Source organism: Trichechus manatus, unplaced genomic scaffold (assembly GCF_000243295.1).
Source record: "Trichechus manatus latirostris isolate Lorelei unplaced genomic scaffold, TriManLat1.0 scaffold00027, whole genome shotgun sequence".
Taxonomy (NCBI): domain Eukaryota; kingdom Metazoa; phylum Chordata; class Mammalia; order Sirenia; family Trichechidae; genus Trichechus; species Trichechus manatus.
In genome coordinates, this window is record NW_004443963.1 from 8,338,187 (window position 1) to 8,350,773 (window position 12,587).

Genomic DNA, 12,587 nt, shown 5'->3' on the forward strand with positions numbered 1-12,587 from the left:
CTAGGGGAAGGAAGTGATGTGGTTCTTGCCAATCCAGGTGGTACTTATTGAATCCCTACCCTGGGTCAGGCACTGTGTTAGATGCTGGGCAAAGAGCAGTGAATAAAATGGACACTGCCCTTCCCATATGGAACATAGACCTAGTGGCAAATCAGAAGTTGAAGAAGCAATTTACAAATATGTTGCATCTTCCCAAAGAGGACAATGCCATGTGATGCAGTGCTGGGAAGTGGGGGATTAGGAAGGAACCAAGCCTGTAGGCAGAGGGTCTGCTGGCAGAGTGTCATCCCTGCACCTCCCAACCAGACATCTGGGGACGTTCCTGATCACAGAGTGAGCTGGACCAAAGGTCACCTTGGGCAGGGTGAGGGGCACCTGTGTGCTGCACTCTTATTGCCTTAAACCAGTGGACGAGTCTGCAAACTCTTGCTTTAGTGGATTACCATCACATCAGTGATGTACGTCCTGGCTGGGAATGCTTGGCTTACCATAAGTTAAAAAGTACATGCTGGTACTTGAGCGTGCTAATTAGAATGAGCGTTAAATAGTGCTGTGGTAAGAACATGGGTTTGGGATGCCCAACAAACCTTGATTCAAACCGTGGCTCAAGGGCACTGTGACCTCGATTTCCATATCTGTAAAACGGAGATAATGTGCAGGGTTAAATGAGATGGGTGCCACATTCCTGGTACAAGGTGTAGAGCTAGTATAGTGCAGTGATTTAGAGGCAAGCACTTGATTGAGGCTTGCCCACTGCTATTCATTAGCTGTGAAACCTTTGGAAAGTTACCATTCTATGAGTGCTACGTTTCCTTATGTCTAAAATGGGGGATGATAACAGTACCTACCTCCTTGGGTTATTCATTCATTCAACAAACAGTTAAGCAGCTACTGTGCACCAGGCACCGTTGTAGGTCCTGGGGAAAAACAATGAACACGACACAGTCCCTGCCCTCATGACATTCACATTCTCGGGACTGTCGTAAGGTTAAACAAGCACATCCATGTAAAGTCTCCAGAAGAGTACCTGGTGCATGGCACTCAGTAAAGGTTAGCCGCGAGCATTGTTATCACCACCACCACCATTATCGTCATCATTAAGTGCAGCATAGTACCTTAAAAACACAGGCAGTATTATGAAGAGTGAAAAAACACTAAAGAGAAGTTCAGAGACCTGAGTACCAGTCCCTGCTCTGTCACTTATTGAATGGGTCATTTAATCTCCTTGAGACGTAGCTTCTATAAAATGAGAGATCAACTACATCGATTTTTAAAGACCCTTCTTATTCTAAATCTCTTGTAGCAGTCTTCAACTAAGTTAAACAGAGCAGCCCAGTCCTGTAAAATGGGAGAATAAAAACTGCTCAGATAAAAGAAAACCATAGAAATGTATAGATCTTGAATTATGGTTTGATTTATGGAGCTCTATATACAAAAATGGGGCCCTGGTGGTGCAGTGATTAAGCATTGGGCCGCTAACCAAAAGCTCCAGCAGTACGAATCTACCAGCCACTCCTTGAAAACCCTATGGGGCAGTTCTACTCTGTCTTATGGGGTTGCTAGGAGTTGGAATTGACTAAATGGCAATGGTTTTTCTGTTTGTTTGTTTTTGGTTTTTTTAAATATACAAAGCCAAAAAATTTAATGAAGAGAGATTGTTTCAAATTGGAGATAACCACAGATATGGTTCTGTTTTCTAAATTGCTTTATAGATTACAGAACAGTTCTAGATTCGCAGCTGGAAACAGGTTGTGAAATGGTGTGATTATCCCCTTCTGACTAATGAGGAAACTTAGGGGCAGAGAGATTGCTTCATTTATTCAGCATATATTTATTAAGCATCTACTGCATACTCAGCACTGAGAGGCTGGTTAGGCCACTTGCCCAATGTATCTGTAGTCCAGAAACATTTGAATGACCAGATATGCCCTACCACTGGGCAGAGAGCACAAAAACAACAATGCCTCTGCCCATTCATTCATTCATACAAGCATTTATTGGATGACAGCTCTATTGCAAATAATGCACAAGATAACGAAGATAACACAAAGAACTAGTGGGAAGATAAGAGATACGTGCACACATGTGCATGCATAAACACTCACATACATACTCCTAGCTATAGCACAGTGTTAATAGTGCTGTAATAAAGGTCAAATACAGATAATAAAGTGCCCTGGGAGTATAGAGGAGAAGTGATCAGTTCTGCTGAAAAGGAGTATGTGTAGGATTAAGATTTCACATAAGGGCCATTTCAGCTGGTCCATGAAGAACCAGACAGAGAAGAGAGTAAAGACAGTCCAAGCAGAAAGAACTACCTGAGAAAAGGCCTAACGCTATTAAAAAGTAGGGCTTGTTGGGGAAGCAGGGCTTGCCAGTGATCAGGGGTGGCCAAAGCTTACAGTGGTGGCAGGGATGGAAGATGAGCTTGCGAAGGTAAGTTGGGGCATATTTTATTGTCTTGAATGCCCTGCTAAGACTTTGGAGTTTTATTCTATAAAATAAATTTTATTCCTCTGCCCTTTGAAGATGTATCTCTGTTTAAACACAACTGCAGTGATTTGTGTGGGCTTCTCTGTTGACAGTGTACCAGGAGTTTGACCATCTCTTGGAGGAGCAGTCTCCCATTGAGTCCTACATTGAGTGGCTGGATACCATGGTGGACCGATGTGTTGTGAAGGTTGGTAAGCTGGAGCTGCAGTCCACCACTCACCTTTGTGAACATGTGGATAATACAGAGCCCCACAGTGAGCTATTAGAACGTTCCTCAGCCACTGTGGAACCCTAGGGTTCTAATGAGAGGTCTGATGGTGGTGGTTGGGGAAGTGGAGGGCTGAGAAGGTAGAGGCAGCAGGTGGAAGGACTCTTGAGTCTCCCACCCCTGATTCAACCAGATCAGTGTCTCTCTTATTTGTTGTGTGTATTGGGGCTCTCCATAATATTTCATTCCTTAAAGTGTATTTTTGCCACTAAAAACAAAAAGTCAAAAACCATTTCTCCCTAGTATTGAACTTGGAGACCCATAAGCCTTCCTGTCATTTTTCAAGGAGACAGTAATAAATGAAAGGTCAAGTAGGCCACTATTAAAACCTTTCATTCACTTTCTTGTAGGTTGCTGCCAAGAGACAAGGGTCTCTGAAGAAAGTGGCCCAGCAGTTCCTCTTGATGTGGTCCTGTTTTGGCACAAGGGTGATCCGGGACATGACCTTGCATAGTGCCCCCAGCTTCGGTAAGGCTACTCCAGCCACGCACCACCCCACACATCCAAACACTTTTTCCCTGGGCTCTGTCAATCAAGCCCACCTCTCTGAAGGCAGCCACAGTCTTCCTTGCTATTTCTAAGGCCACAAGGACATCACCCTGAAATGCATCTGTTCTGGGGGACATGACATTGTTAGGATTTTTAGGGAGAAAGATGACATTGCATGCTAAAGATTAAATATGTAACTCTGAAAGTGAGAGATTTGTACATAAATAGTACCATTTGAGTTTAAAGAGGAATAAAAGCAGTGGCTGTGCTTCCCTTTGCCACATGTCCCCAGTGGTTGCTTCCATGAGTCCATCTTGTAGAATTCCATAGCTGTGGCCTTCCCAAGACTGGGGCACACGAAGAAACCTCTATTTGAACATTTGCAAGTGGCTTGATTGACACCCCAGCGGTGGGTAAACTGTCTATAAAGTTTTCTTAAAATCCTGCCCTAGTCGGTTTCCTAGAAGAGGGCCGTCTTAGTCATCTAGTGCTGCTTAAACAGAAATACCACAAGTGGATGGCTTTAACAAACAGGTTTATTCTCTCACAGTCTAGTAGGCTAGAAGTCCAGATTCAGGGTGTTAGCTCTAGAGGAAGGCTTTCTCTCTCTGTTGGCTCTGGAGGAAGGTCCTTGTCATCAATCTTCTCCTGGACTAGGGAGCTTCTCAGCACAGGATCTCGGGGTCCAAAGGAAGTGCTCTTATACTGGCACTACTTTCTTTGTTGTATGAGGTTCCCATGTCTGTCTGCTCACTTCTTTCTTTTATATCTCAAAAGAGATTGGTTCAAAATACAATCTAATCTTGTAGCTTGAGTCCTGCCTCGTTAACATAACTTCCACAATCCCATCTCATCAACATCATAGAGATAGGATTTACAACACACAGGAAAATCACATCAGATGACAAAATGGTGGACAGTCACATAATACTAGGAATCATAGCCTAGCCAAGTTGATACACATATTTTTTGGGGACACAATTCAATCCATAACAAGAGTTTTTGCATTTCCCTTTTTGTTTTACTGACCCCTTGGGTTCCCATCATCTCCAGGAGACATCCCCACCCTAACTCCTCTCTACTGCTCTTCGGTGTAGCAGGACCGAACTCTGCCCACTGTGGTGCTTGGAATAGTCTCTTCCAGCAGCAACCTGACCACTGACTCGGGGTGAATGCTAGGCTCCACTGTGAGACACAGTTTTCTATTTTTTACTGGAAAGGAGTATGCATTGAGGCCAGGTCACCATTAGCAAAGCTAGGTGGGACTTCAAGGCATTATCCTGACATCTGAAATCTCAAAACACTTGGGTCTCTGTTTCCTAGGCATTCGGTAAAGGGCTGTTAGTAAATTTTCTGGGTAATTGCTTCAGTTCTCTATTTTACTTTGCAAGTAGAGATGTGATTTCATTTCTCATTATCTCCAATTAAGCCAATCGGCTCTGGGTTTTTGCTCTGGGTTTAATTTGACACTTTTCCATCTAGCTTTTTATGGCCTTGTCACCATTTTCCAGTTGTGCTATACAACGAAGTGAATATGTGGTGAAACAAAGAAGGCACTATTTTTTCTAAACAGTGCTGTCTGTGAAAGACCGTGTTTGCCCAATTGGAGAAGGGTTTTGTTGTGGATTTCTTTACTCTCCGCATTGAGAAGTTCTCTGAACCTGCCTGCACCATGGCTACACGTGCAACTTCTTTTTCAGCTGTATATGGAAATGCTCTGGTGACTGCTACCTGGGCAGTGCCATCCAGCATAGCATTTTGATGATTTCCAGTTCAGCACAGTTACTGTTAGCACATGTTACCTCTAGCTCTGGGAAAACCATTCGTGCATAACTGCTTTCAGTTAAGTGAACGGTTGGAAAAACTGGAGATTTTTTTCATTGCTTTAAGATCAAAGAATCAACAGTATCACACACACACAGAACAAGCATCCTCTCCTTGCTTTATCCCTATTCTTCAATTTGCTGATTCTTAAACTGACTGTATATTATCAACTACTTTTCATTAGACAGGGAAAGCAATTTCCTTTGCCATATACTTTAAAATTCATTTGTTCTTAGTCAGCAGTCAGTGTGAGAAAGGAAGTGTAGACAGTAGAATGGTTAGGGTTCTAAAAACAGTTTAGACTGCTTACTAAGAAAGATGGCTCCTTAAAATGTATTTCTTTGTCTCTGAATGACACACTATTTTAAGACATACTGCAAACTCCGGCAAATGGTAAAATACGGTCACAAACCTTTTAGAAAGGAAAGAGAGATATTAACCCAATTTCACTTTTACAGTATTTTTCAGCCCTGAAAGGGTTGAAATAATACCTGTCTCCAAGACCTTTTAGCAAACACTCTGAAATGGTCCTACTCATCTGACTCATTGTTGAGTTTTGCAGCTTGGGGTGACAGGCGAGTTGAAAGAATTTGCGGCAGACAAAAGCTCAGCTCCCCCTTTCTGCCTGTATGTGTCAAAGACACAGTTGGTGGTTGTGTTTGGGTCATGTGTTCCTTGTATGAAAACAGCTAATTAGGAAAAAGAGCCCTCTGTTCCCCGGCCCCCTCCCCCAACCACGGGGCCAGCTCTATCTATCTTATAACTCCCACACGATCCTTTTCGCTGTGAATGGGTGCGGGGTTTGTGTGTTAGCGTAGCAGGCTGACCATCACAATGATCGTGTGGAATATCACAATGATCCTGTGGGGGACTCTATCACCTCCTTCCAGAACAGCCTCTTTCAAAGGTAGTTGACTCCTTTCTTCTCCTTAATTCCTTTTCACTCCTTTCTCCCTAATTCCTTTTCACTGAAAAAGCCTATGCTGTGAACTAAAGTAGCCAGACTTTCTTTCTTTGCTGCTGCAAGTGGTGGTCTCTAGCAAAATTAATCAGCAAAGGTAGGGTAGCAGGCAGTGAACTTTCAATCCTAATAGAGCTGAGCGCACTAGTGTCTATTTAAAAAAAAAAGAAAGAAAAGCAAATAAATTTTCTGCTGACAGATCTGACTTTAGTTCATAAGATACCTGGGTCCCAAGTTAGTGCTGGCACTTTGACCTTTCACTCTATTTTCACCAAATGCCCAATTATTCCACTGTTAGGAACGGTTTGGAAGGGAACAATAGTTCCAGGAAGTACTTCAGCATAAAACAGTCTGAAAAGCAGGCCTGAGTTTGACAGCTGATGGGGCCGGATTGCACACCATTGCCCATGTTTTCCCTTTTTTACATGCTTGTTTTCTGGCCTAGCATCAAAGGCTCACCCATTCAGGCAGGCCTAGGAGGCCACACGGGCATTGGTCAAGGAGCAGCACCAGCCCAGGTGGCCACAATGAAGGAGGGATGGCTCTGAGCCCTCCAGACTGCGTCTCCACACTTAGATGTCCTGGCCTGGCCCTCCTTTACACAGAGCCTGCTAAGATGCAGGGACTTGATGTTCACACTCATTCAGTTCTTGCTGAAAGTGAAGAGGACTTGAAGCACTTAACTGATAAAGATCAAAGACTAGAGCCTTCAGTATGCATTATACCTCAACATAAAGAAAACAAAAACCCTCACAACTGGACCAATAAGCAACATCAAGATAAACAGAGAAAAAACTGAAGCTGTCGAGGATTTCATTTTACTTAGATCCATAATCAACACCCATGAAAGCAACAGTCAAGAAATCAAATGACATATTACATTGGGCAAATCTGCTGCAAAAGATCTCTTTGAAATGTTAAAAGGCAAAGATGTCATCTTGATGACTAAGGTGCAGCTGACCCAAGCCATGGTGTTTTCAATCACCTCTCATATACATGCGAAAGCTGGACAATGAATAAGGAAGACCAATGAAGACTTGATGCCTTTGAATTATGGTGTTGGCGAAGAATACTGAATATACCATGGACTGCCAGAAGAACAAACAAACCTGTCTTGGAAGAAGTACAGCCAGAATGCTCCTTAGAAGCAAGGATGGCAAGATTTCCTCTCATATACTTTGGACATGTTATCAGGAGGGAGCCGTCCCTGGAGAAGGACATCATGCTTAGTAAAGCAGCGGATCAGGGAAAAACAGGAAGACCCTCAATGAGATGAATTGACTCAGTGGCCGCAAAGATGGGCTTAAGTATAACAACGATTGTGAAGATGGCGCGGGACTGGGCAGTGTTTCGTTCTGTTGTAAATAGTGTTGCTATAAGCTGGAAGCAACTCGACGGCACCTAACAACAAGAACAATGAAGCAAAAGCAGGATAATAATAACATATTTCAGAAGCACGTACTACCATTTAATTCTCACATTAACTCTTCATTAAAAAAAAAGTTCCTGTCAGATTGATTGCAACTTATGGTCACCCCATGTGTTTCAGAATAGAACTGAGCTCCACAGGGTTTTCTTTTTTATTTATTTTGTTGTTGTTGAGAATATACACAGCGAAACATACACCAATTCAACTGTTTCTACATGTAAAATTCAGTGACACTGATTACATTCTTCAAGTTCTGCATCCATTCTCACCCTGGTTTTCTGAGTTGTTCCTCCCCCATTAACATAAACTCACTGCCCCCTAAGGTAATAGGTACATTTTTTGTTGTTATTATTGTTGATAAATGCCAAGTAGACTTCAACTCATAGCGACCCCATGTGACAGAGTAGAACTGCCCTCATAGGGTTTTCTAGGCTGTAATCTTTTTTTTTTTTTTCTGTTTTCTCCTTTTTCCTTTTTATTGTGCTTTAAGTGAAAGTTTACAATTCAAGTTTGTCTCTCATACAAAAATTTATACATACATTGTTATGTGACCATAGTTGCTCTGTCTATACTGTGACAGCACACTCCTCCTTTCTACCCGGGATTTCCCCTGTCCATTCAACCAGCTCCTGACCCTCTCTGCCTTCTCATCTCGCCTCTGGACAAGAGCTGCCCATTTAGTCTGATGTATCTACTTGAGCTAAGAAGTGCTGTCTTCATTTTATGTCCCATAGTCCAGTCCAATCTTTGTCTAGAAGAGTTGTCCTCAGGAATGGTTTTAGTTTTGGGCTAACAGAGAGTCTGGGGGCCATGTCTTCCGGGGTCCCTCCAGTTTCAGTTAAACCATTACGTCTGGTCTTTTTACTAGAGTTTGAGTCCTTTACCCCACTTTTCTCCTGCTCCGTCAGGGACTCTCTGTTGTGTTCCCTGTCAGGGCTGTCATTGGTGGTAGCAGAGCACCATCCGGTTCTTCTGGTCTTAGGATGATGCAGTCTCTGGTTCATGTGGCCCTTTCTGTCTCTTGGGCTAATACTTTCCTTGTGTCTTTGGTGTTCTTCATTTTCCTTTGCTCTAGGGGCTTGGGACCAATTGATGCATCTTAGATAGCCACTCGCTAGCTTTTAAGCCCCCAGACGCCACTCATCAAAGTGGGATGGAGAACATTTTCTTAACAAACTTTGTCATGCCAGTTGACCTAGATGTCCCCAGAAACCATGGTCCCCAGACCTCTGCCCCTGCTACTCTGTCCCTCCAAGTGTTTGGTTGTATTCAGGAAACTTCTCAGCTTTGGTTAAGTCCAGTTGTGCTGAGTTCCCCTGTAGTGTGTGCTGTCCTTTCTTTCACCTAAGAAAATTCTTGTCTACTCTCTATTTAGTGAATACCTCTCTCCCTCCCTCCCCACCCTCTTAACCATCAAAGAATGTTTTCTTCTGTGTTTAAACCTTTTCTTGAGTTCTTATGATAGTGGTCTTATACAATATTTGTCCTTTTGCAACTGACTAAATTCACTCAGCATAATGCCTTCCAGATTCCTCCGTGTTATGTTTCATGGATTCATCATTGTTCGTTATTATTGTGTAGTATTCCATTGTGTGAATATACCTTAATTTGTTTATCCATTCTTCTGATGATAGGCACCTAGGTTATTTCCATCTTTTTGCTATCATGAACAGTGCTGCAGTGAACATGGGTGTGCATATATCTATTTGTGTGATGGCTCTTATTTCTCTACGATTTATTCCAAGGAGTGGGATTGCTGGATCGTATGGTACTTCTATTTCTAGCTTTTTAAGGAAGGGCCAAATCGATTTCAAAAGTGGTTGTGCCATTTTACATTCTCACCAACAGTATATAAGTGTTACAGTCTCTCCACAAGCTCTCCAACATTTATTATTTTGTGTTTTTTTGGATTAATGCTATCCTTGTTGGGGTGAGATGGTATCTCATTGTGGTTTTGATTTGCATTTCTCTAATGGCTAATGATCATGAGCATTTCTTCATGTATCTGTTAGCCACCTGACTATCTTCTTTGGTGAAGTGCCTGTTCATATCCTTTGCCCATTTTTAAATTGGGTTATTTATCTTTTTTTTTTTTGTTGAGGTTTTGCAGTATGTTTTAGGTTTCAGAGATTAGATGCTGATCAGATTTGTTGTAGCCAAAAATTTTTTCCCAGTCGGAGGTTGTTTTTTTACTCTTTTGGTGAAGTCTTTCAATGAGCATAAGTGTTTGATTTTTAGGAGCTCCCATTTATCTGGTCTTGCTTCTGGTACTTGAGCGTTGTTAATTATGGTTTGTATTCTGTATATGCAATGTATTAGGGCTCCTAGCATTGTCCCTATTTTTTTCTTCCATGATCTTTAACATTTTAGGCTTTATATTTAGGTCTTTTTTTTTTTTTTTTTGCATAGTGTGAGGTATGGGTCTTGTTTCAGTTTTTTGGAGATGGATATCCAGTTATGCCAGCATCATTTGTTAAAGAGACTGTCTTATCCCCAATTAATGGACTTTGGGCCTTTGTCAAATATCAGCTGTTCATAGGTGGATGAATTTACATCTGGATTCTCAATTCTGTTCCATTGTTCTATGTATCTGTTGTTGTAACAGTACCAGGCTGTTTCGACTACTGTGGCGGTATAATAGGTTCTAAAATCAGGTAGTATGAGGCCTCCCACTTTGTTCTTCTTGAGTAATGCTTTACATATCTGAGGGCTCTTCCCTTTCCATATGAAGTTGGTGATTTGTTTCTCCATCTCCTTAAAAAATGTGGGTGGAATTTGGATCGGGATTGCATTGTATCTGTAGATTGCTTTGGGTAGAATTGACAGTTTCACAATGTTGAGTCTTCCTTTCCATGAGCAAGGTATGTTTTTCCACTTATGCAGGTTTCTTTTGGTTTCTCGCAGTAGTGTATTGTAGATTTCATTGTATAGGTCTTTTACATCTCTGGTTAGATTTATTCTTAAGTATTTTATCTTCTTGGGGGCTATTGTAAATGGTATTGGTTTGGTGATTTCCTTTTCGAAGTTCTCTTTGTTGGTGTAGAGAAATCCAACTGCTTTTTGTATGTTTATCTTGTATCCTGATTCTTTGCTGAAATCTTCTCTTAGTTCCAGTAGTTTTCTTGTGGATTCTTTGGGGGTTTCTGTGTATAAGATCATATCATCTGAAAACAGAGATACTATTACTTCTTCCTTACCAATTTGGATGCCCCTGATTTCTTTTTTCTAGCCTAATTGCTCTAGCTAGGACCTCCAGCACAATGTTGAATAAGAATGGTGATTAAGGGCATTCTTGTCTGGTTCCCATTCTCAAGGGGAATGATTTCAAACTTTCTCTATTTAGGATGATGTTGGCTGTTGGCTTTGTATAAATGCCCTTAATTATGTTGAGGAATTTCCTTTCTATTCTTATTTTGCTGAGAGTTTTTATCATTAATGGGTGTTAGACTTTGTCAAATGCCTTTTCTGCATCAATTGATAAGATTATGTGGTTCTTGTCTTTTTTGTTTTACTTATGTGATGGATTACATTAATTGTTTTTCTAATGTTGAACCATCCCTGCATACCTGGTATAAATCCCACTTGATCATGGTGCTTTTTTTTTTTTGATGTTGAATTCTATTGGCTAGAATTTTGTTGAGGATTTTTGTGTCAATGTTCATGAGGGATATTGGTCTGTAATTTTCTTTTCTTGTGATGTCTTTACCTGGTTTTGATATCAGGGTTATGCTGGCTTCATAGAATAGATTGGGAATATTCTATCCTTTTCTATGCTCTGAAATACCGTTAGTAGTAGTGGTGTTAACTCTTCTTTGAAAGTTTGGTAGAATTCTCCAGTGAAACCGTCCGGGCCAGGGCTTTTTTTTTGTTGTTGGGAGTTTTTTAACTACCTTTTCAATCTCTTCTTTTGTTTTAGGTTTATTTAGTTGTTCTACCTCTGTTTGTGTTTACGTAGCTAGTGAGTTTCTAGGAATTTGTCCATTTCCTCTAGGTTTTCAAATTTGTTAGAGTACAGTTTTTCATAGTATTCTGTTACGATTCTTTTAATTTCAGTTGGGGCTGTTGTAATGTCACCCAACTCATTTCTTATACAGGTTATTTGCTTCCTCTCCTGTTTTTCTTTTGTCAGTATGGCCAGTGGTTTATCAATTTTGTTGATCTTTTCATAGAACCAGTTTTTGGTTCTCTTGACTGTTTCAATTGTTTTTCTGTTCTCTATTTCATTTAATTCTTCTCTAATTCTTATTATTTCCTTTTTTATGGCACCCAAGGGCTTCTTTTGCTTCTCTGTTTCTACTTGTTCCAGTTGTAGGGTTAATGTTTTGATTTTGGCCCTTCTTTTTGGATGTGTGCATTTACTGCTATAAACTGACCTCTGAGCACTGCTTTTGCTGTGTCCCAAAGGTTCTGGTAGGATGTGTTTTCATTCTTGTTAGATTTTATGAATTTCTTTATTCTATCCTTAATTTCTTCTATAACCCAGTAAGTTTTGAGCAAGGTGTTGTTCGGTTTCCATGTGTTTGATTTTTCTTTTTCCTTGCTTTTTCTGTTATTGATTTCTACTTTTATGGCTTTATGATCAGAAAAGATGCTTTGTAATATTTCGATGCTTTGGATTCTGTTAAAGCTTGCTTTGTGGCCTAATATATGGTCTTTTCTGGAGAATGTTCTATGTGCGTTGGAAAAGAAAGTATACTTGGCTGCTGTTTGGTGGAGTGTTTGGTATGTGTCTATGAAATCAAGCTGGTTAATTATGGCAGTTAGATCTTCCGTGTCTTTACTGAGCTTCTTTCTGGATGTTCTGTCCCTCACTGAAAGTGGTGTGTTGAAGTCTCCTACTGTTATTGTGGAGCCATCTATCTCTCTTTTCAATGCTGTTAGAGTTTACATATTTTGCATTTCATTTTTATTTAAAAAAAATTTTTTTATTGTACTTTAGATGAAGGTTTACAGAACAAATAGTTTCTCATTAGAACAGGATACATGGAAAAGATTAGTCCAAAGGACTAATGGACCACAGCTATGAAGGCCTCCGCCAGACTGAGTCCAGTACAGCTAGATGGTGCCTGGCTACCACCACTGACTGCTCTGACCAGGATCACAACAGAGGGTTCTGGACAGAG

At 41.0% G+C, this 12,587-nt stretch overlaps 1 protein-coding gene across 3 annotated transcripts in view; it reads left to right on the forward strand.

The window, feature by feature from the left end:
• Positions 1–12,587, forward strand: part of RFX4 (regulatory factor X4) — a 195,538-nt gene that overhangs the window by 135,006 nt on the left and 47,945 nt on the right. For all 3 annotated transcript variants that reach the window (XM_004373788.1, XM_004373787.2, XM_004373789.3), the window contains 2 exons: positions 2,586–2,680; positions 3,112–3,229. In XM_004373788.1, the coding sequence (XP_004373845.1) occupies positions 2,586–2,680; positions 3,112–3,229 (213 nt within the window). The remainder of the gene's footprint in view (positions 1–2,585; positions 2,681–3,111; positions 3,230–12,587) is intronic.